This window comes from Gracilinanus agilis, chromosome 4 (genome assembly GCF_016433145.1).
Source record: "Gracilinanus agilis isolate LMUSP501 chromosome 4, AgileGrace, whole genome shotgun sequence".
Taxonomy (NCBI): Eukaryota; Metazoa; Chordata; class Mammalia; order Didelphimorphia; family Didelphidae; genus Gracilinanus; species Gracilinanus agilis.
Genome location: NC_058133.1, coordinates 377,185,491 through 377,207,646, shown reverse-complemented (window position 1 = coordinate 377,207,646; position 22,156 = coordinate 377,185,491). Strand labels below are relative to the sequence as shown.

The 22,156-nt window shown below is 35.1% G+C and overlaps 1 protein-coding gene across 1 annotated transcript in view; it reads right to left on the bottom strand.

Annotated features, from left to right (window-relative positions):
• Nucleotides 1-22,156, bottom strand: part of CLVS2 (clavesin 2) — a 97,210-nt gene that overhangs the window by 48,357 nt on the left and 26,697 nt on the right. The window contains exon 2 of the mRNA XM_044676015.1: nt 16,640-16,814. Within this exon, the coding sequence (XP_044531950.1) occupies nt 16,640-16,814 (175 nt within the window). The remainder of the gene's footprint in view (nt 1-16,639; nt 16,815-22,156) is intronic.

The following is a 22,156-nucleotide window of genomic DNA, read 5'->3' as shown; positions in this document are numbered from 1 at the left end:
TTTTATTTCTTTTTCAGACTATAGCTATACAGGCAAAAAAGGTAAAAAAAAAAATGAAATTATACTCTAAGTAATCCAGAAGGCATAAAAACATACTTATCCTTTAATTATGTTAATGTTGTAGAAAAAAATGTGCTATTTGAGCCATTTGAAGGGAGAACTATGAGTTAGTTGTATAGTTACTTCAAATTGTCACTTTGATTAAAGGAGGATTAGTTGTTTTTAAATGAGACAATTCCCTTCTTTGGCTTTTTTTTTACCTATAAGGGAGAGGTTGGACATGATCTTTATTGTCCCTTGTAATGCTGAATTCCAGGGCTCTAATTGCTGAGCCCTCTATCCATTGCATTATCCAGCTGCCCCAAACCTTTGTATATTTCCCAAATAAATTTTCCTAATGCAAAAGTCTGACCAAGGTACTTCCCCACTCCAATGGACTCCCAATGACTAAAGGATAAAATACAAATTCCTTTTAATGAGACACAGTCTACAATTTAGCACAAACTTATATACTTATATGACTTTGAGAAAATAATATACTTACTCTCTGCCTCAGTTTGTTCAATTCCCTTAATTAAGGGGTCAAACTAGATATACATCAGGTACCTACCAAATTTAGGTCCACATTACTACCTTTCCAGACTTGTCTCACACTTACTCTTTCATTCATTCTCCATTCCCACCAAAACTCTCTTGCATATTTTTGCTTGTTTAAGTTGGTTTTCATTTCTAGAATACAATCCCTCCAAAATCCCATCTGTTGAATTCCTTTTCTTCCATGGCTACTTCAATAATCACCTTCTCCACTACAATACTTCACACAGACATTGCACTTTTTTGCATACAAAGACCTTTCTTCAATATGGTGCAGCAAAACAGATAGAAAAAGAAACTATTTTTGTTCACATTTTACTCATGACAATGACAATGAGGATCAAATAGGTTAAATCACTTATTTGCCCATCATCACATATTAAATGTGAAAATGAGTTTTCAGAGCCAAGTCTTTGGGTTCCAAATCCAGAGCTCTTTCCATCATAACGTGAAGCTGTCTCACCTGTCAGTCAGATCATATGCATTTATTAAGCCCTTCCTATATGCAAAAGACACTGTTCTAAGTTTTGGGACACCAGGAGATGCAAAAGATGGGCATTGCTATCAATCTAATTGCTAACAATCTAATGGGTGAAACAACTTTCAAGTAACTATGTATGAAAAAATATCTATAGCATAAAATGAAAATAATTAACAGAGGAAAGTACTAAGAGTAAGGGGAATTGAGTAAGGCTTCTTGTAGAAGATTTTAGTTGGGACTTTCCATAGGCAGAGTTGGAGATGGAGAACATTCCATTCATGGAAAACAGCCAGAGAAAATGCAAAGTCAAGAGATGGAGTGTGTCATGTGAGGAACAGCAAGGAATTCATTGCTACTGGATCACCTTTTAAGTGGAAAGACTCCATGTAATGTGTAAGAATATTGGAAAGGATAGAGAAAAATGGGGACATTAATACACTTGTTGATGGAACTATGAACTGATCCAACCATTTTGGAAAATAATCAGGAATTAGAGCCAGAGTTATGCAACTCATACCTTTTGACTCAACAATACCATTATTAGATCTATTTCCTAAGTTGATCAGGGAAAAAGGAAAAGAACCTATATACTCTAAAATGGGTAGAGCAGATCTTTTTTTTTTTTAATTTTAAACCCTTAACTTCCATGCATTGATGTATAGGTGGAAGAGTGGTAAGGGTAGGCAATGGGGGTCAAGTGACTTGCCCAGGGTCACACAGCTGGGAACTGGCTGAGGCCGGATTTGAACCTAGGACCTCCAGTCTCTAGGCATGGCTCTCAATCCACTGAGCTACCCAGCTGCCCCCTAGAGCAGCTCTTTTTATGGTGGCAAAGAACTGGAAATTGAGGGGTGGCTCATCAATTGGGGGAAGACTGAACAAATTGTGGCATGTGATTGTGAAGTAATACTAATGTGCCATAAGAAATAAGCAGGTGAATTTTTTTAAATACATGAAAAAATCTCCATGAAATTATGAAGAGTGAAATGAGCAGAACCAAGAGAGCATTATATACAACAATAATTTGAAGAATGATTTGAATTTTGAAGATTTTTTCTCTAGTGCTAGCAATATGTGTTTTGTTTCACATGACAAACAGGAAAATATATGTTATATAATAGATATACAACCAATATCATATTACCTGCCTTCTTTGGAGGGGACAGGGCTGGGAGGAAAGGGGAAAAAAGAACGAGACACAGATTTTTGAACATAGCTAATGTGAGAATTAATTTCTCTTATTAATTATAATTTATTATATATTCATAACAAATCATGTATTGTTATATGCTACATATTATATGTATTAAAAATAAATGGAAACAAAAAAGAATGACTTGTTTATGTCTACCTCCGGAGAAAGAATTGATAAATAGAGATAAGCAAGACATAGTTTTAAATATACATATCTCTTTTTGTCACATGATGTCTTCTCCAGGACAGGGAAGTGAAGGAGGGAGGGCATTACCTGGAAATTTTAATGCAGCATACTAACAAATAATTTTTAAAAATAAAATACTTAGCACATATTTTTAAAAATATGTAAGAAAACTAGAGTTAATAATGGAGGGAAAGTAGGAAGAATTATGAAAACCTAAAAAGATTTTATATTTACTTGGTCCGGGAGGTGATGGGAGGCACCGAATGTTCTTAAATGGGAAGGGAGGTAATATGGCCAGGTCTGTGCTTTAGGAAGATTACTTCTACAGCTGAATGGAAGATGCTATTATAATTGTCCAGTCAAGAAATGATGAGGACCTGCACCGGCGCACTGGCAGTGTCAAAGAGAAGAGAGAAAGGGAAGAATGCAAGAAATGCTACAAAGCTAAAATAGTCATATTAGAGCAATCATTCCAGATCTCAACTTTGCCATCATCATATTCTACCTTGAATAATACTCATACACATGTTTTTATTAGATGATAAACTCCATGAGAGCAGGGCTGAAATTTTTCAACATTGTATCCCTAACACCCAACACATAGTAGATACTTAATGAATGTTTTTTGAATTGGATTGTTAAATGTGTTAAATGAGAGAATGAAGAGCAATTTTAATGTGATCAAAACTTTCTAAATGGCATTTAACAAATGTAGCCAAAGCAGAATTAAATTATCCCATTACCAAAGTTCCTACATCCACTATCTTCCTACTGAAAAGTGTTTTTCTTTATCTGCTCAACAATAGCACATCTGTTGGTAGCTTTTAGGAAAGACATGAATAAATCTATTTCAGGGGAGATATTACTCAAGTAGATCTCTCACCCTTCTTAATAAACAAAGCAATTTTGGGGTTTTCACCCGTTTTATTGTAAGTTATTTAAGCTGCATGGGAAAGGAAGCTCACTTAGCTCAGCCAGCTCCGCATGTGATGAACAAAATGTCACTTTTTTTTAAACACACTGCCCTTGTCACTTTTTTCTGAAATAAGGTTCTGTCTGTGCATACACAATGTGGAAACAACTGCACCTGCCTCCAGACTGTCTGAGTGAATATAGTTCATGAGCCTGTAATGCTCATTTTCAAAAAAAGATGCTCATTGTTATGGCAAACCACCATCAAGACACCATAATGCTCCTTGTAGACTCACACAGTATCTTTTATGCTCAATGTTGCCACTATTTGTCCAACACATAAAAAGCCAAAAACCACTGTCAGGCAAACAGATATCAAAAAGAAGACAGTTTTGCAAGGCACAGATTTCCTTCACTTTCCTATGAATCCTTCTGTATTCTATAGCTTAATGAGCCTTGTCTCACTGCCCACTGCCTTCCATCCCCCTTCCCCTAAAAAATGCACATAGTAAAACCAGCATTGTGGTAATGCTGGAAAGAGCAATAGGCTTTGAATCAACAGGCATGGGTTCAAATCTGAATGCTGGCATCTTGCATCTGGCGAAGTAAGCCTGAGGCTTACTTCCCTGAACTGAACCTTACTTTCCTTACCACCCTGGTTCAGGTTCTTATTATTTCTTGTCTGGACTTTTGCATTAGGCTTTTAATTGATCTCTGTGTCTCAAATTCCATTATGCTATAATTCATCTTCCATATAGCTACTAAAGCGATTTTCCTAAAGTACCTATCTGTCCATATAACTAAATATTTAAAGGTTTACAAAATATTTAACAAATATTCTCTTATTTAATCTTCACTATAACCCTGTGAAGTAGATGATATTATTATCCTTATTTTTCAGGAAGAAACTAAATTTGACAGAATAAATGACTTACCCAAGGTCATGTAGCTAATAATTGTTTGAAGCAAGATTTGAATTCAAGTCTTTCTGACTGAAAATCCTGCAATCTGAATAGTGTACAGCATTGACATGTAGGCCTGCCCATGACACTCCCCTACTCAAAAAACTCCAGGGGTTTACTATTACCATTTGGATCAAATTTAAACCCTTATGTTTGGTTTTTTACATTTACAACTCAATCACAACTTGGTCTCAATCTGGCTTTTTGATCTTATTATACATTACACTCCTTTCCATAATCTACATGCCAGCCAACTGACCCTATTGCTATTTGTCACTGGTAATATTCCAACTTCAGACTCCTTGCTTTTGAACTATCCCCCATTTCATGGAAGGCATTCCAATAAAATCAGGTGTGAAACAAGGATGCTCATTATTACCATTACTATTCAACACTGTACTATAGTTAGTAATAGCTATAGCAATAATAGAAGAAAAAGAAATTGAAGGAATTAGAACATACAATGAAGAAACAAAAATATTACTGTTGATATGGGGGTGAGAAAGAGAGGGGTGAATAGTAGAGGACACCAAGAGAAACTTGAATGAATAAGAAAAATAGGATATTATATAACACACAAAGAGGGCATGGGAAGGGGAGGGGATGAATACTATTATAAAAAGGAGAGGAAGAGAGCATAAAGAGGTAATATTTAAACCTTACTCTCAGTAGAATTAACCCTGAGAGGGAAGAGTAGCTATATCCATTGGGATATAAAACTCTATCTAACCCTACTGAGAAAGTCAGAAGGGATAAACCAAGGGGAGCAGGGGAGTGGGTAGGTCAAAAAAGGGAGGGGAGAAGAAGGGGGAGGGAATTCATTAGGCCTTAAAAATAAAAAGAGGGGAATAATAAGAGAGGGAGTAGAAAGGGAAGTAAATCAAGGGAGGGGACAAGGGTTACTGGCATAAAGCAAACCACTGGTTTAAAAAGAAATAGTGTAAGAAGAAGGGGTAGAACTAGGAAGAAATACCAAAATGTCAGCGAATACACAGTTAATAATTATAATTCTGAATGTGAATGGGTTGAACTCGCCCATAAAATGGAAGCAAATAGCAGAATAGATTAGAAACCAAAATCCTACCATATGTTGTCTATAAGAAACACATATGAGGCGGGTGGACATACACAGGTTTAAGGTAAAGGGCTTGAGCAAAATCCTTTGGGCCTCAAATGAGAAAAAGAAGGCAGGAGTGGCAATTATGATTTCTGACAAAGCCAAAGTAAAAATAGATAAGATTAAAAAAGACAGGGAAGGTCATTACATCCTGATTAAAGGCAGTATAGACAATGATGAAATAACATTGCTCAATATATATGCACCAAATGGCATAGCAACCAGATTCTTAAAGGAGAAACTGGCAGATCTCAAGAAGGAAATAGATAGTAAAACCATACTACATTAAAAAAAAACATACTATAATAAAAATGACAGTTTTGCCCAAGTTAATCTACTTGATCAGTGCGAATTAAATAGGCCCTCAACATTTACTTTATAAAGAAAAGATATTCTATTCTCATCTCCAGCTCTTCAGATTCTTGTTTTCTTCAAAACTCAGATCAAACACCACTATCTATTATGAAGCCTTTTATGATTCCTCCAGCTACTAGTCCCTTTCTCCTACTGGAGATTACATTGCATTGGTTTTGTATATATTGACATATGTACATTTCTCCCTCCATTTTAATTAGAATTTTAACTCCATTTTTGCCTTTTCATCTTTAATCCCTAACATATAGTAAACACTTAACAAAAAAATCGTGGTTTAACAAATAGTTTTGAACTGAAAAATGCAGATATTAGGAATAAGAGAAGCTATATGGTGCATGGGATAGCGTTCCTGGCCTGTACTCAGGAAGATGCATTTTACTGAGTTCAAATCCCGCCTCAGGCACTTAACCCTTGGCATGTTACTTAACACTGTTTGCTTCAGGTCCTTATTTGCAAAATGAGCTGGAGAAGGCAGTGGCATACCACTCTAGTAGATTAGATATAATACTTCCTGACACCATCCAAGTCCTTTACTCTTTCCATTATTCCACACTACTCCTTAACTATATATGCTACCTCCCTTCCCTTATAGTGATATTGTGAAGAAAGTACTTTGAAGCCTTGAGAGGACCATGGTTATGTCATTTATTTAAACGTGGCAAAAACTATAAGTAAGAAACAGAGACTTAAGAAGTTCAGACAGGTTTTGGAAATGATGAAGCTTTTCACCACTCAGCCTGAAAAGTAATATTCCAAGTGATGGCCATGCTCTTAGACTTTGGCACACACTCTCCTTTGAAGTCACTGAAGATCAGTTCATTTGAGCCAGTCAAGCGGGTAGTGAGATCCTACAGAGGGTACTTTATTCCACATTACTACATTCAACAGCTTGTTGGCTGCTGGTAGTTTTGGACCCTTGCAAAGGGAAAGATCTGATCCTAAGCAAAATCTACTTACTGGTGGCCATGACTCGTTCATTCATTTGAGGTGCTGACAGTATCTGGTACTATTTTAGGCACCTGGAGATAGAAGCATGGCAGAGAGTCGCAATATAGCCTACTAAATAGCCATTCAACTCATTCCTTTGCCAAAGCTAGTTTTGTTTCAGTCAAATCTTCTGCCAACAACAACCATGCTGTCTCCATATTGGGTACTTTGGGGCAGATGGAGTTTAGAGAATCATGCAAAATCGTGCAAGTCAAAACAGAGAGTGGGTCAGGAAAATCATAGAACAATGAACAATTATGTCAGCATAGAAGAGTCAATATGGTGATAAGAAAAAGTTATAAATCAAATAAAAGAAATCATACTTAAAATTTTGAATTATATACAGGAAGTTAAAGAATTTGGAGGAAGATTATGACACCTCTCAAAGAAAATAATACTAATAGGAATCAAAAGTTAAGAAGTCTACTCCCTAGACTTCAATTTTTAGTCTTATACTCACTATAAATAAAATCTAGTCATAGCTCTTCAGCAAATATTTCATGTTCTACTTAGCCTCACAGGCTGATTTTCTTAAGGGATCTAGAAAGTTATAGTTGCTTAATCTCGTGTTGACTTAAAAATTAATCAATGAAATTTTCATTTATAAATATTTAACTTATAATTGTGTGCTATTTACAACTGTTTGATATCCTAATGGGCTTTCTTTTTTTTCTGAATTTCACAAATGCAAAAAATATGAACATTTCCATACACAAAAGACAGAAAAGGAGGATTTTATATGGAATCCCACATCTTTATTTCCTTTTGAATCTAAACTTCTTTCTCTTTTTTACATTTATGTCTATTATTCAATGGCCTTCTAACTCCTCTCCCCTCCAAAAATTCTCCACTAAAATTTTTTCTTCAAATGAGTAAAAGGAAAACACAATTGTTGTTTGTACTGAGATTCTTAGTTGCCTCCCATTCCCATGGCTACCCTAATCACACAATTATAGATGACAATGATTACAAATATTAATTAGAAGTTTGGGTTTTTTTTCCTCTTTTCCTATTGAAGCTTGATATTCTTCTTTCCACAAACATTTCTGATGTTCCCCATTACAGACCCTGGAGCTATTACATTAGTAAAAATGGATACACTAATCTTTTAGGGCCCCTAAACATTTTGGCATTCTTTGGCAAGACTCCACAGTTTCAATATATAGATGTCAGTTTCTGATTGGGAAAACCAGAATTGTCCTTCTGGTTAATTGAAATAATTTTTCAAGACCCAGATCCCATTCTGCTGGGGCAACCCAGAAGCTGTGCAGGGAATCATCACAGAACTATTGCCCATCTCTCCTTTCACAAAACCATCATCCAGATCCACTCTTTAATCACTTCTCAAAATTATTACATTAGTTTTCTAAATGGTCTTCATTTCTAGTATCCCATTTCTCTGGTCCATCTGCCTCACCGTTGCCAAAATATTTTTCCTAAGGCACAAATATAATCCAGGTCTCAAATGATATTATTCTGTGATTGATTCTATGATTCAAACTGAAGCAAGTAGTCCTTTGGGAAGGGGAAGGATCTTTCAGAACACTAGTGGGAAATAAGAATAATATATGATATATAATGTAATGTTTCAAGGTTTGCAAGGTAGTTTATACACATAGTTTCTTTTGATCCAACAACACTGTGAAGTAGAGACTAAAAATATTAATTTTCCCCCTTTTTATAATGAGGAAACAAAGATTCAAAGAAGCTAAGTAAACTGCCTCCTTTTGCAGATATCTGCCTTAGTCAGAAAAAGAATCTGAATTCAAAGTTCTAAGCAATAGAGATAATATAGAGATTGCCCCATTGATACAAAGATTATTTACATATATATATATTCCACAGCAGCTCATGAAAGTAGCAATTTAAGGGCCTGGAGAATTTGTAATCTTAGATCCCTGTGCATCAGTGAAATCAGTGAAGGAAGAATTTTTACAAATTAAATCACAGGCTTTTTGAAGATCCTAAGCCTGATGTCACCCAAGGGGCAACCCCGGTGACAAAAGTGAGCATGATGAATTTGGTTCTTTGAAGAGTGTTTCATAGTGATTTAGTGACTATGAACATTCGCAATGTCACTATCAAACTACCTGCAGGAAATATGAATGTAAAAGAACTCAGAGCACCAAAAGCAACACATAGGACATCCCTATTTCATCTAACTCAATCTAGTAAATATTTATTAAGCACCTACTACATACAAGGCAATGGGCTTAAGGAAAAATTAAATCATCCATCTTTACATCCTTTTGAGATGGCATTATTTGTATATTAAGCAAATTGAGGACAAAGAGAGAACTAAGAAATAGAGGGATGAGGGAAGACTTCATGAAGGAAGCTATATCTGTGATTCATGACAGAGAAAGTTAAGGATTCTTAGAGACAAAGATGATGGAGTACATTCCAGTTATACCACCTCACAATGATACTTTTTTTCTTAAACATAAACATTGATTTAGTCAAGAATCAAAGGAAAGAACAATGTTGCTATGAATATCTTAAAGCATATATGAATATATCTATGAATATGCATACAAATAGACATGCATATCTACCCATGTATACATATGTTTTATGTGCATGTATATCTATGTGTTTATAAGTGCATGTATACACATATGCATATTTTATATTATTATCAATATTATTTTTTCTTTTGACTTCTTAAGTAAATTGGCATATTTAAGAGAAAAAGTGCCATTGTGAAAGGTGCCATGCCTGGAATACACTCTGAATCTTTAATATGTGTGTGTGTTTTATATATATATATATAATGTATACATACAAATACATATATATGTATACACACACACACACTGGTTGAGCCAACATTTCATATATATATGCAGACGCATACCTATATATACATTTATGTATAGATTCATATAATTTTTCCAAATCCAATGACCTTTTCATTATAACAGGCAGAAATGGAAGAAATGGAGACTCTGGGACAGTGATGGCAAACCTTTTAGAGACCACATGCTGTGCTCCCCCAGAGACCTCTGTGCCATGCCTATACCAACCCCACCACACACTTTCTCCTTATCCCAGATAGAAGAGGAAGCGCTCCCATTGAGCTGCTAGGCAGAGGGGTGGTGAAGTGAAAAAATGTCCTCAGCATTAGAGGGGGGGAAGGAAGCAGCTGTCCTGAGAGGGGGAAGGAAGCAGCTGTCCCGAGTCTCTCTGCCTTTCTAATAACCAACTCTGGCCAGTGACAGCTTCTGTGCCCACAGTGAGGGCTCTGCGTGTCCTTTTGGGTACATATGTAGTAAAGGCTCACCATTATGGCTCTAAGGAGCTGAGTGACTTCACCAAGATTGCCCAGTAAGGGAACTGATATAAAAGCCTAAGATATTGATTTCATTATGTCAAAAACTTGAATTTCTAAGTTTTCAAGTGGACATGGAGTCATGAAGAATTGAATTCACAACCTGCCTTAATCACTTAGAAGCTATGTGATCTGAGGCAAGTCATCTAACTTCTTTCCACTCTCTTCCCTCAACTACAAAATGAGGATATCACCTGCTTTCCAGGATTGTTAAGAGAATAAAGTGACATATTTTTTAAAACACTTTGAAAGTATTAAAATGTTACATAAATGCTAGCTATTACATTAGGAATTATTACTATGAAACAACATGAAAGACAGATGGCTGGATATAGAGCTAAAGAAATTCTGGAAACTTCCAGGCACCAGGAAGTTAGAATATGTTACGAAGGCCAACAACAGTCAAAATTGTTTGCCTTGAAATGTTCTGTTGCTCTTCATATTCTCGTATTACTATGTCAGATACCAGTTCCTCCTATCATCACCTACAGATGCCGCCTCCCAGATACCTAGAATGCCCTACTTAATAGTCCCATACTGTATGACATTGAACTTTTAAAATGATTTCGTGTTGTGTTTGTATGTATGCAGTTCTGCCTATGATATGTACAAATAAAATATCACAGATAATAAACCAAATGTCTTTCAGCATTTACTTGAATATCTTTATGGACCTAGAATAGTAAATCAGGGAGCTTAATTCTAAGCATTGAACATTTGTGTAAGGAGTGAGGGTGTAAAAGAGGGGGAAAGAACAGAAAAAGCCAAAAGAGCCCTCTCACCAAGTGATGAATATTGCAAGCCTTCTTATATCATATGGCTCTTGTCCGCGTCCTTCCATATATTTCCTCGATGAGTTATGGGCCTTTAGGTGTTTTTCCTTTTACATTCTTTGGACATCACAAAAGCCCCTTGATTATCCACCTCATATTCATTCTTAACATAAATATCTTGTGTCTTTTTCTCACTTTTATATAGCACAATGCTTGACACATAGTTATTTAATAAATGGTTGTTGATTAACTGATTCATCCAACATTTCCTGGATGATAATCTCTTATACCACTTTTTGAGTATACCATGTTTAATATATGTATTTCTCCACTTCTCTTAGGTCCCCCACAATTTTAATTTCTAAAAGATTATAATATTCTTTAATTAATGGCCATATAGGATCATCAGAAAACTATTGTAAATTTAAAAGGTGAATATTTATGTTAGGGAGTAAATATAGCAATGTTTAAGTGATAGAGATGAGAATTTCTGTAATTCTCAATAATGAGGAAGATACTGAGTCCCTACCTTATTAAACAAGATGTGATATCTAATGATAATTCTCTAATTGAATCATTACACTTTTGCAAAAGCAGTATATATTCTGCAAAATATCGTATTTAAAAAGCGAATAGCCCAAAAGCTTGAGTGTTGGAGTGATACCTAACAGTAAGCTCCATCTATACCTGTCCATATACCTTGTCCATGTGTTGCTGCCTAAAGCTTCAAGGAATATCTCTTAAGCAAAGTCATACAAAGTAGAAAAACAGAAAGTTATACCTGGAACAAAAACGTTTTCTTTAATAGAAACTTATTACTCCATGGTAGAAAGAAGAATAGAGTTAAAGGAGAAGAATAGGTCAGGCTCAAAATGAGTAGGGATGGGGCAGAGCTCTCTGCCATTTTAAAATAATAAAATCTCACCAAATTTATTTTATAGAAATGGATGCAGAACAATTTTCCTTCCTCCTCCTTTTCTCCATACTTCTGAAAGTCCTTCACTACTGTTTCAATTCTCTAATGCACTTTCCTTTAAAAAATATCTAGCCTTTTTCTTCCAAAATACAAATTGCCAACCAATAAGTATAGCTTATTTTCATTGATGTTAACTTTTTATTTTGGCACTAACTTTGTGATCTCTTAATTTACTACCTAAAGACATTTTAGTGAATTCTTGTCTAATAACATAAAAAGCTTTAGAGTTATTATCTCATTTGATTCTCACAACAATTATGTAAGTTATTATGCCCATTTTACAAAAAAAAAATAGGAAGGCACCAAGAAATTAAGTAACTTGACCAGGGTTAAAGAGAAAATAAAATCAGAAACAAGAATGAAGAACTTGAGAAGTCCTAACTCCACATCCAGGACTCACTAACCTCTAATACCTCTCAAAATGCCTAACCTCATTGTAGACAGAAAGCAAACTCAAATCACAACTTTTCTTCAACAATTCTGCAATTTCACTGTAGAATTTTGTACCTTTAAAATAATGTAGTATATATATATATATACATATATATATATATATATGTAATTCCATCTGTGGCAGGTACAAAAAAAACTCTAGATATTACAGATAATAAATCAAATGTCAAGAAAGTGACCAGTTCTGCAAAAGTGGGTGAAACATTAGACTCAGCAGAATAGTAAATTATATATGTATGTCACATAAATTGGAACACTTTCATCATTTATGATGTCCACTTCTTTCCATTTTCAGAAAACCTAGTGTTTCCATTAGAATGACAGCTCTTTCTGTACTTGTTAGAATATCCTCTGGGTACATTGTGGTATATTGGTGAATTTAATTGGTTTCCAAGAAGTTAACCCAGGTCCATTTCCCTATCGATGCACATTGGGTTTGGGGGAAGATGGGAAGAGGGACAAGAGAAAGGAAAAGAACAGAATTTCTAGTGATACTAAAGAGAGTAAGCTAAGTCCAGGAAATAGAAAGAGGAGAAAAAAGGAGACCTAGGTGGCCTTCAAGGAGACTCCACACTAACCTGAGAGTGTCATGGGAAAAAAAGTGCTAAAGGAATGACACATGAATTAATGGAGAAATAGGTGAATGGGGGGGAGTGGGGAGGGGAGGTCAGAGTGCTTCTGTTGATCACTGACTAAATAGCTTTAATCTATAGAATTTATCATTTTACATGTACAAGCCAATAAAAGCACCCATTAACAATTTAGAAAACCTCATGATCATTCGATCAAATCAATTGACAGTTAAAATCCAAACTTAATTAAGTATGTCATTTGTTTGTGTCCAGTCACAATGTATAATGATAATATTATTTGCATGACTATAATTACTTAGGAAAACACAGACCTTAGTGGGGCCTTACTGCCTCACCAACGGAGATAATGACCAAGGGATAAGGAGGAGCAATAAAATATCCCATCTGTGCAAAGTTTTATAGATTTAGAGCAGAAAGGACCATTTACCAATGAAGAAACTGGGGATAGGGAGGCTAAGAAATTTGTCTTGGTGAAGAAGGTAGTAAGAGGTAGCACTTGAAGCCAGGCTATCTGTCTCCCGAAATTATGTTCTCCCTCCTATATTATGCATACTGTGTCCCAAATTTTAATAGAATTTCCATGCAGCATCAGCAGTTTAGATAGAGAAGCAAGTTTCTATCAACCAGAGCAGGAGAGAATTTACTCTTACCAAAGAGCTAAGTACTTCTTGTCTTCTTTCCCATGGTTGAGTAAGCTCTCCTGAGAAATTCTCAGAGATATAAGCTGAAGTGATATGGGCTTAGAGATGTAGGCAGGTAGGGCAACATCATTACTCATACCTATGTGTAATCCTTGAAGCACCAGGAGCTTATGGGAAATGTACAGTTATCCCTTCCACATTACAACTTTTCCCATTTTCAATATTTCGAGGTGGACATAAGAAATTAAATGGGGATTTTTAGGGGTTTTGTGGAAGCTTCAAACCACACACAAAGGTCACCAGATGGCACAAAAAGAAGTTTTGAAACCCAAAATGCATACTTAACCCAAAATTTACAATAAGGTACTATAAACACTCCATAAAAGAAAAAAGAAAAAATTCAGACTTCTTCTATGATACAAAAGGAAAGCCAAAAAGTTTTATGCAGATTTTCCAGATCATGGGGTGCTGCATGCCTAACCCCGTGATGTGGAAGGGGTAACTATTTTTCAGGGCAATATAAAGAAAGTGGGGTTTCAGTAGATAATCTCTAAGGGTCTTTTATGCTCTAAGATCCTGGTTAAGGTAATGCAGACTAAAGAGAAGGGAGAGCTCCAGAAGAAATTTGAAGGACAATTCTCTTCTAGGGAATTTGTTTAGCACTTTATTACTAGAACACGTCTGACTTTACTTAAGTTGTTAGCTCTGCAGGTGTATCTGCCTACTCATTGATAAGAATACTTGGAAATCATCTCAGTTGCCTAACATGAGAGCTGATTGCTCTCTCTCCCAAAGTTTTGCACATTTAAAAACAAACTATAAACTACAGAAGGACAATTGGAATTAATTGGAATATGGCCAACATCGAGGTAAATCATACTATGGCAAGGTATACTCTCATTCAGACCACCTTCATTCCCTGAAAAGCTGTTGAAGTCAGACAGTAATAAGTCATTTTCAAAGTACAAGCTCAAGAGCCTGTGTAAGTCTCTGGATGGTGGCTGAATCACTTCCTCTATGGAAGTATCAGCATGGCATCTGAACACTGAGGCTATTCCTGTCACGTACCACACTCAGCCTTCCAATGAGCTGCTGCTATGGCTGTGGCCTTGCTCAACTGGCAATCTTCCAATCATATCACAGTTGTTGCTTGGCTGTCCTGTGACAATTTCCTTTCACCTGTGAAATGCCATATGGTGGCTTCTCCATGAGACATCATATAAGCAGCCAGAATTTACTGGCTAGATCTCTCCTTGAAAGAGATTTAAGTTTGTTTGGGAAAAAAAAGAAAACAAAGAAAAGAAAATCAAGTTTCCTTAATCTGCAGCTAAGGGCACATTGCTGGTACCTTTTCTGATTTAAAAAGTGTAGGGAGTCAAGCTAAGTTATAACAATAATAATAGGTCATTTATCAACCTGGGAAATTCCATAATGAATCACATATACTTCTGTAAGATGTAGACAGTTTGCTTTGGTGAATGAAGGAGATTTTCACCTTGCTATCAGTAGAGCAGATTTAAGGTTGAGTCTATATAATAATATAATCATTTCCAACTATTATCTTCTCCCAGTTTTTACACCATTGTCTGTCTCCCCAGAGTTAAAGCAGGAGCTAAGAAAAGTTAAAAGCCTGACTCACTGGAAGCCAATAAGGAGGCTCAAGTCTGGAAAAATCTCCTCAGGAAAAAAAGAATCAATTATTTGACCAACTCCAGGGCATCAAACCAAGGAGTGAATTTTATTCAAAGACACTCCACCATCAGAACTGACCCTTCTTGGAGGTCTCTAAACATCCATTTAATATCCTCTAGACATAGTCTCTGATAGCTGTGGTTCTGAATATTTCTTGGTTTCTACAATATGAAAAAAAAAGCTTAACATATTTTGGTGATGTCAGTGTGTCAGAAAGACTTGCTAGTTTAAAAAACTGGTTTCTGCAGTAGCAAGGATTAGAAAGCTAAAAGACTTTTTAAATGGATAAATTTAGGCTGTGTAAAATTCAGAGAATAAATACAGAATATCATTGTTAGAATCACTTTCATGACTAAAATTTTGCTTTCATATTAAATATTTATAAAGCGCTACATGTTGACAACACTTTACAAATGTTCAAATGATCCTCTCCCCTAGGAAAAAAAACTGATGCTAAACAGAAACAACTGAAAAAAAGCAGGGAGAAATAGTATAAATGAAAAGGCCTGGAATTAACAGATATTTGCTGAGTATTGTCCTGTAATTTTTTTGCTATTTTTTTATAATATCCCAATTGGGCAAAATTGACCTTACTTCTAGGTAAGTAACCATTTCTACATAAACACTGAGGAAGACTTTCTTTACACAACAAAAAGTAACCTGTTAAATTGAGAATTATGAAGATAAAAAAAATTCAGTTATCTGACTTTACAATCACTCATTTGGAAAGTACCAAAACACAGCTGATGGGAGCTTATAAGCATCAAGTTAGGTAGAGAAATAAGTCAAGTTTCTGTTCAAAAAGTTTAAATAAGTAGGAAAGCAATGCTTATTTAAACAATATCTGGAAGGAAAATGTGATTGTGCTTAAGACTTTTTATCCATGTAGAAAAATGTTCCAAAATGTTCAAGATATTAGTTTGTATATGAGAAGTACAGAAAAATTCACTTTTAAGACATCTTATAACTTAGCAGCCTCAGCAATTCATATTTGGTCACCAAGTTAATGTAAATCGGTGAGCTCTATATTGATTCTATATAAGTAGAACCAAGAGTAACACATATCCTAATAAAAGGAAAAATATATCCCAAATTGTAAGGTTCTCTGCCACATGAACTCGGAATGTTATTTGTGCTTCCATGTTTCCTTCCCAGGGAAATAACTCCATTTCAATGATAAATTGGACTCTATATTTTCAGTCTGTGTAAGTCTATAAAAGCCTTCCATGGGGAATTATGTTATTGAGTTACTCAGACTGAGAATCTAGATTAGATGAGAACATTGTACTTCCTACTTAGATTTGACCACAGATGTTAACCACAGAATCAGTGAGATGAGGATATTGGGGACTGTGATTCATAAATATTTACCTGGAGGCCCTCTATTGCTAATCTCAGCATGCTTGGTGTAAGTTTAGAGGCCTGCTTGAAGGTGAAGTTACTCCAGTCTATGATTAAAACAAATCCATTCACTTGTAGCTCAGGATCTTCAATCATGGCTTCCAAAGAAAGAAGTATGGCACGCAAAATATCCACTAAGGTGTACCTATGGAGAACAGAAAAAATACTAATTAAGTTGAAGCACTATTACAACAGGAGCCTGAGAAAGGCAACAGTATACCTTGAAATGTTTCTTTTAAAATGCTTCAACAAATTCATAAGGCTTTGTTTTTAAAAGCACAGTAAAAATATGATATAATTTCAAAGGAAATATTTTATTTCCACAATCCATATAATAATATCAAAAAACCTAAGGCAGTCTAGAAAAAGCCACAATTGGTTACATTGGTAAACTTTTATTTTCTTTGCAGAATATGAATTATGTTCACATCGATAGGTTGGTACATCACATAATCTATCTGATTACAATTGTAGAATGGTCTACCTATATTTTACAAACCACTGACTAAGTCTTTTATCTACTCTTCTCTGTTCTTGTTCAGTCATTTTTCAGTTGTGTTCAACCCTTTGTGATCCTGTTTGAGATTTTCTTGGCAAAGCTACTACAGTGGTTTGTCATTTTTTTTTTATCCAATTCATTTTACAGGTGAAGAAATTGTGGCAAACAGGGTTAAGTGATTTGCTCAGGATCACACAGCTTTTAAGTGCCTGAGGCCACATTTGAAATCAGGAAGGTGAGTCTTCTTGACTTCAGGCTTAATACTCTAACCACTGCACCACTGTAGCTGCCCTCTTCTAGTTTAAACAGTTTACCTTTAAGTCATATTGAGATTGTAGTGAACTAAACCAAATACTCAGATTCTTCTCAAACAAATTGCTGTCTAAGCATATCTCCCCCATCTTACATTCATAACTTGATTCTTTAAACTCAAAAGTAAAACAACGTACATACATATATATACATGTATACACACATATTCATATATGTAAACTATGTGTTTCATTTTCTATTTAATATTTTTGCAAGTTGAACTTTAAGAAAACACTCTAAATAATTATTTGATAGCAATTGGGTTCTATTTCTCTCTTCATACCAAGAACACTATAAAATAAGGATACTTGCAAGCATTTAATCAATAAGAATTCATGAAATGAATTCTCTGAACAAGGCACTGTAGTAGACACTAAAGGGCACAAATAAAAGGTAAGCCAACTGCTCATTTCCTACCTTTCTCTCTCCTTTCCTTACAGAAATTCACACCTGAACAGTCACAGCAGCTATCCTATCTCAGCTCATACTGCTACTACAATGGCCTTGAAAATGAGCTCAATTTTGTTTGTTGCTATTTGTATTTTAAATCCCTCTCTGGGGAGCCATCAGTAACTCCACCACTACCAGAATTAGTCAAACATAACAATAATGTTGAAAAGGTTTCGACTGTCTCCCTTCTAATAACCTAGTGAAATTCTTTGGTTTTATAATAAGGATATAATATTAGCATACAGGGGTTATGTTACTTCTATAAGCTATAAGAACTAGCTTCTCTTTGTAAGTGTAAAACCACCATATTAATCCTTAGATATGATTAAAATAATATATTTAACCTTGAACCAGGGGCAGATACTATTATTATGTTACATAACATAAAACTGTGACATATATGAATAAAAGATATGAATAGATAAGAATTTTTTAAAGTAAAATATCACAAAATAATTTCTTATCTAGAGACAATTAGGTGGCAGAGTGGATAGATAGCATGTTGAATTCTGAGTCAGGAAAAACCTGAGTTCAATTTCTGCCTCAGACTTCCTAGTTGTGTAATTTATGAACTGTTAGTCCCATTAATTTAAAGGTGGAGAGGTTAAAACCTCTTAGTCTCAGTTTCCTCATCTATAAAATGGAGATGATAATAACTCCTACCTCACAGGATTGTTGTGTCAAAATAAGATGAATCACACACACACACACACACACACACACAAATACACACAAATACACTCTTTGCAAATCTTAAGTAAACATATAAATGTTAACTATTTCTTAACATTATTATTATCAGCTCTTTGATGAATTTCTGACTAGAAAAATTAAAGCAAAACTAAAAAATAATAGTTTTAAAAGATCTCCTGAAAAACCAGGATAAAAGATGGTTATGCTTAAATTAATGGATTGAATGGGAATATATGAGAAATTAACTTCATTTAAAGAAAATATGTCATGCTTTGGAGTAGTGAATTATCAGAGAGGTTCTATAAATATGTATTTAGAGGGTTTCTGGTTTGCGTTATGTGCTGCTATGACTTCTGACATTGATGCCTGATTCATTACCCTACGTTCTCCAAGTCTGGTGAGGGAATACAAGCTCTGTCAAGTTCTACTTCACTAGAAGAGCTTGGAGTATGGTCCTATCAACAGATTGGATCTATTTTTGACAGTCAGTCTGGATATAAATGGAGAGGTTCATCATCAGTAAGTTGATTACTTGGTAATGAATCCAGTGGTTTTGGCACATCGTGTAACAAAGTCAAATCCAAAATGGAATCCTACATCTAGAAAGCCCTCTACCCAACTTTGTAATGGCAGTAAGGTAGAGGAAATGAGGACTGAGATTGCTAGGAGCCTCATGCTTTGTAGACCATCTATAAACATTGAATTATTAGTGGTACTCTGAAATCTACATCCAGTGAATAATGAATAGACTCACTCATCAAATTAGATTTACCTGAGTAAATTGCTTTGCAAACCTGTTGTTATTGTTACTATTGGAAGAACTGAATTGTAACTAGACATTCTCAGAATAAACAACCAGAAGAAAGAAGGAACATGCTACTGAAAAGACAACTGTCAAGTTCTCTTGAAAAAAGCAAATGAAGGAATTTATAAAGTTGGTTATATCCTGTGCTATCCAAAACAAAAAAGGAATGTTGTTTGTTGGAGCATTTGTTCATCTCAGATTCCAATGCTGAGAATACATATTTGTAAGAAGGCTATGATCAAAAAAATCTCAATTTACATTAAAAAATCTGTTACAGAATATTCAGCAAAACATAGATTCTATAAAGAATTCAGTAAAGCCCACCAAATTAAATATATGTTTTCTCTGCTTAGAGGCAGCAGTGGCATATAAAGGAGAGAGTTGACCTTGTGGCCAAGAAGGTCTTAGTTTAATACCTGTCTTTTTGTTTCAGGCAACTCTGACCTGGGTTGTTGGAAGGGTTTTCCTCATCTAATATTATTTCAAGTAACTCACAGGTCCAATCACCATCCCTCTCATACTTGTTAACTGTTGACATCATCAATTTAAAGTTGAAAGGAACTTTGAAGGCCACTCTGTCCAATTTTCTCATTTGACATCTGAGGAAACTATGTCACAGAATGGCTAAGAGACTTGTCTGGGTCCTCATAGACAGTAACACTCTTGAGGCAGGATTGAACCTGGGCCTTCCTGAAACCAAGCCCATTGCTCCATCTTCTACTCCACACAAAAACTGAAACAAGTAAAATAGATCAGGAATAAAGAAGGTGAGCAACCAAAGACTATCCAGAACACTCATACTTCAAGTTCATGAATATTTATTTTAAGAAAAAAAAGAAAAAAGGCACTAGACATGACAAATAACATCACAAAGAATTAAATTAATTCTTCTTAACAAATAGGAAATGGCTCATTTTTGCAAAGAAGTCACTCCAGAATTAGCCATCTATAGAGTCAGATCACTCTATTATTGGAGCAAAGATCAACTTGGCAGGAGCAAAACAGAATTAATTATCTTTTCTCAAAAACCCTCCTTTTTTTACCAAAAAAATCATTATTAATGTTAAGTATTCTGCCATCCTTGCAGACACAGTGGTTAGCAACCTTCTTAAAATGCTCAATATCTCACTCTGACTTAACCCACCTATCCAATCTGTTATGAAATTCTATTATTTCTCCCTTCACAACATGTTTCCTCTAAGTCCCTAACTCTCCACTCAGGCTCCACCCGACTTCGGATCCCCTTCACCTTTTACCCAGATTATTATAATAATTTCCTAATTATCTTTCCACCTCATGTTTCTCTCTATTCTAAAACATCCTTTACTAAGCAATTTTCCTAAAATTGGTCTGACCCTGACACATACATCTTTTACTCAATAAACTTCAGTAGCTCTCCATTGCCTACAGGATCAAATGTAAGCTCTTCTGTTTGACAGTTAAAATTCTTCATGGCCTGACCCTTGCCTCCTTTTCCAGCCCAATAATACTTTTCCTCCTTCTACAAACTACCATCCAGTCACAGTGGCCTCCTTGCTATTCTTTGAACATGACACTCCATCTCCTATTTCTAAATGTTAGCACTGGGTATCACCCATGATGCTCCCTCCTCATTTCTATCTCTAAGTTTCCCTGACTTTCTGTAAGACTCAGTTCAAATGCCACTTTGCCAAGGAGGCTTTTTCTGATCCATATCAGCTGCTTTCTCCTTTGATTCTCTTCCATTACCTCTCTCTAGTTTTTTGTATTATTTATTTGTTGTTTTATTTTTGTGATTGTCTCTACCACCTCCAACCCCCCTATAGAATGTGAACTTCTTAAGGTTAGGAACTAGGTTTTTTTTTCTTTCTTAGCATTGTACCTGGCACATTAGAAGCACTTCATTTATACTACTTGGATAACTGTCCAGAATAAAAGAGGAAAATGTGAAGGAAAAAGTTAGCATGTAGTTAAAATAACTCCATCTTGAGTGATTTTTAAAATATTTTTATTTCAATTTATTTTATCTTATTTTTGTGTTAGGTCAAAACCTAGGAGATTTGCTCTTGATCATACTAGGCATTGAAAGAAAGTACTTAATGTATGACAAAAGATTTTGCAAGAGACTTCAGTCATCCTCACTGAATATCCATCTAACCTTTTTGTTCTTATGTTACCCCATCTATTTATTTTCTTTTTCAAAAAACTTTTTTTTAATTTTAAATGCCAAATTCTTTCTCTCCTTCAAACTCTCCCACCAGTCCACTGGGACAGTAAGCAATCTGATATAGATTTTACATGTGCAATCATGTAAAACATTTTCCATATTATTCATTTTGTAGAAGAAATGCAAACAAGAAAGGAAGAAAAGAAAGAGAAAAGAAAAAGAAAAAGAAATGTAGTAGGTTTTGATCTGTAATCAGACTTCATCAATTCTTTCTTTGTAGGTAGATGACATTTTTCAATATTGAGTTTCTGGTATAATCTTTGATCCCTACATTGCTGAGAATAGCAATCATTCATAATTGTTCATCAAAAATATTGATGTTACTGTATACAATGTTCTCCTGGTTCTGCTCACTTCACTTTGCATCAGTTCATTTAAGTCTTTCCAGGGTGTTTTTGTTTTTTTTTAATCATCATCATTTCTTATTGCACAATAATATTCCATTACAATTATATACCACAACTTGTTCAGTCATTTCCCAATTGATAAACTCCTCAGTTTCCAATTCTTTGCTACTACAAA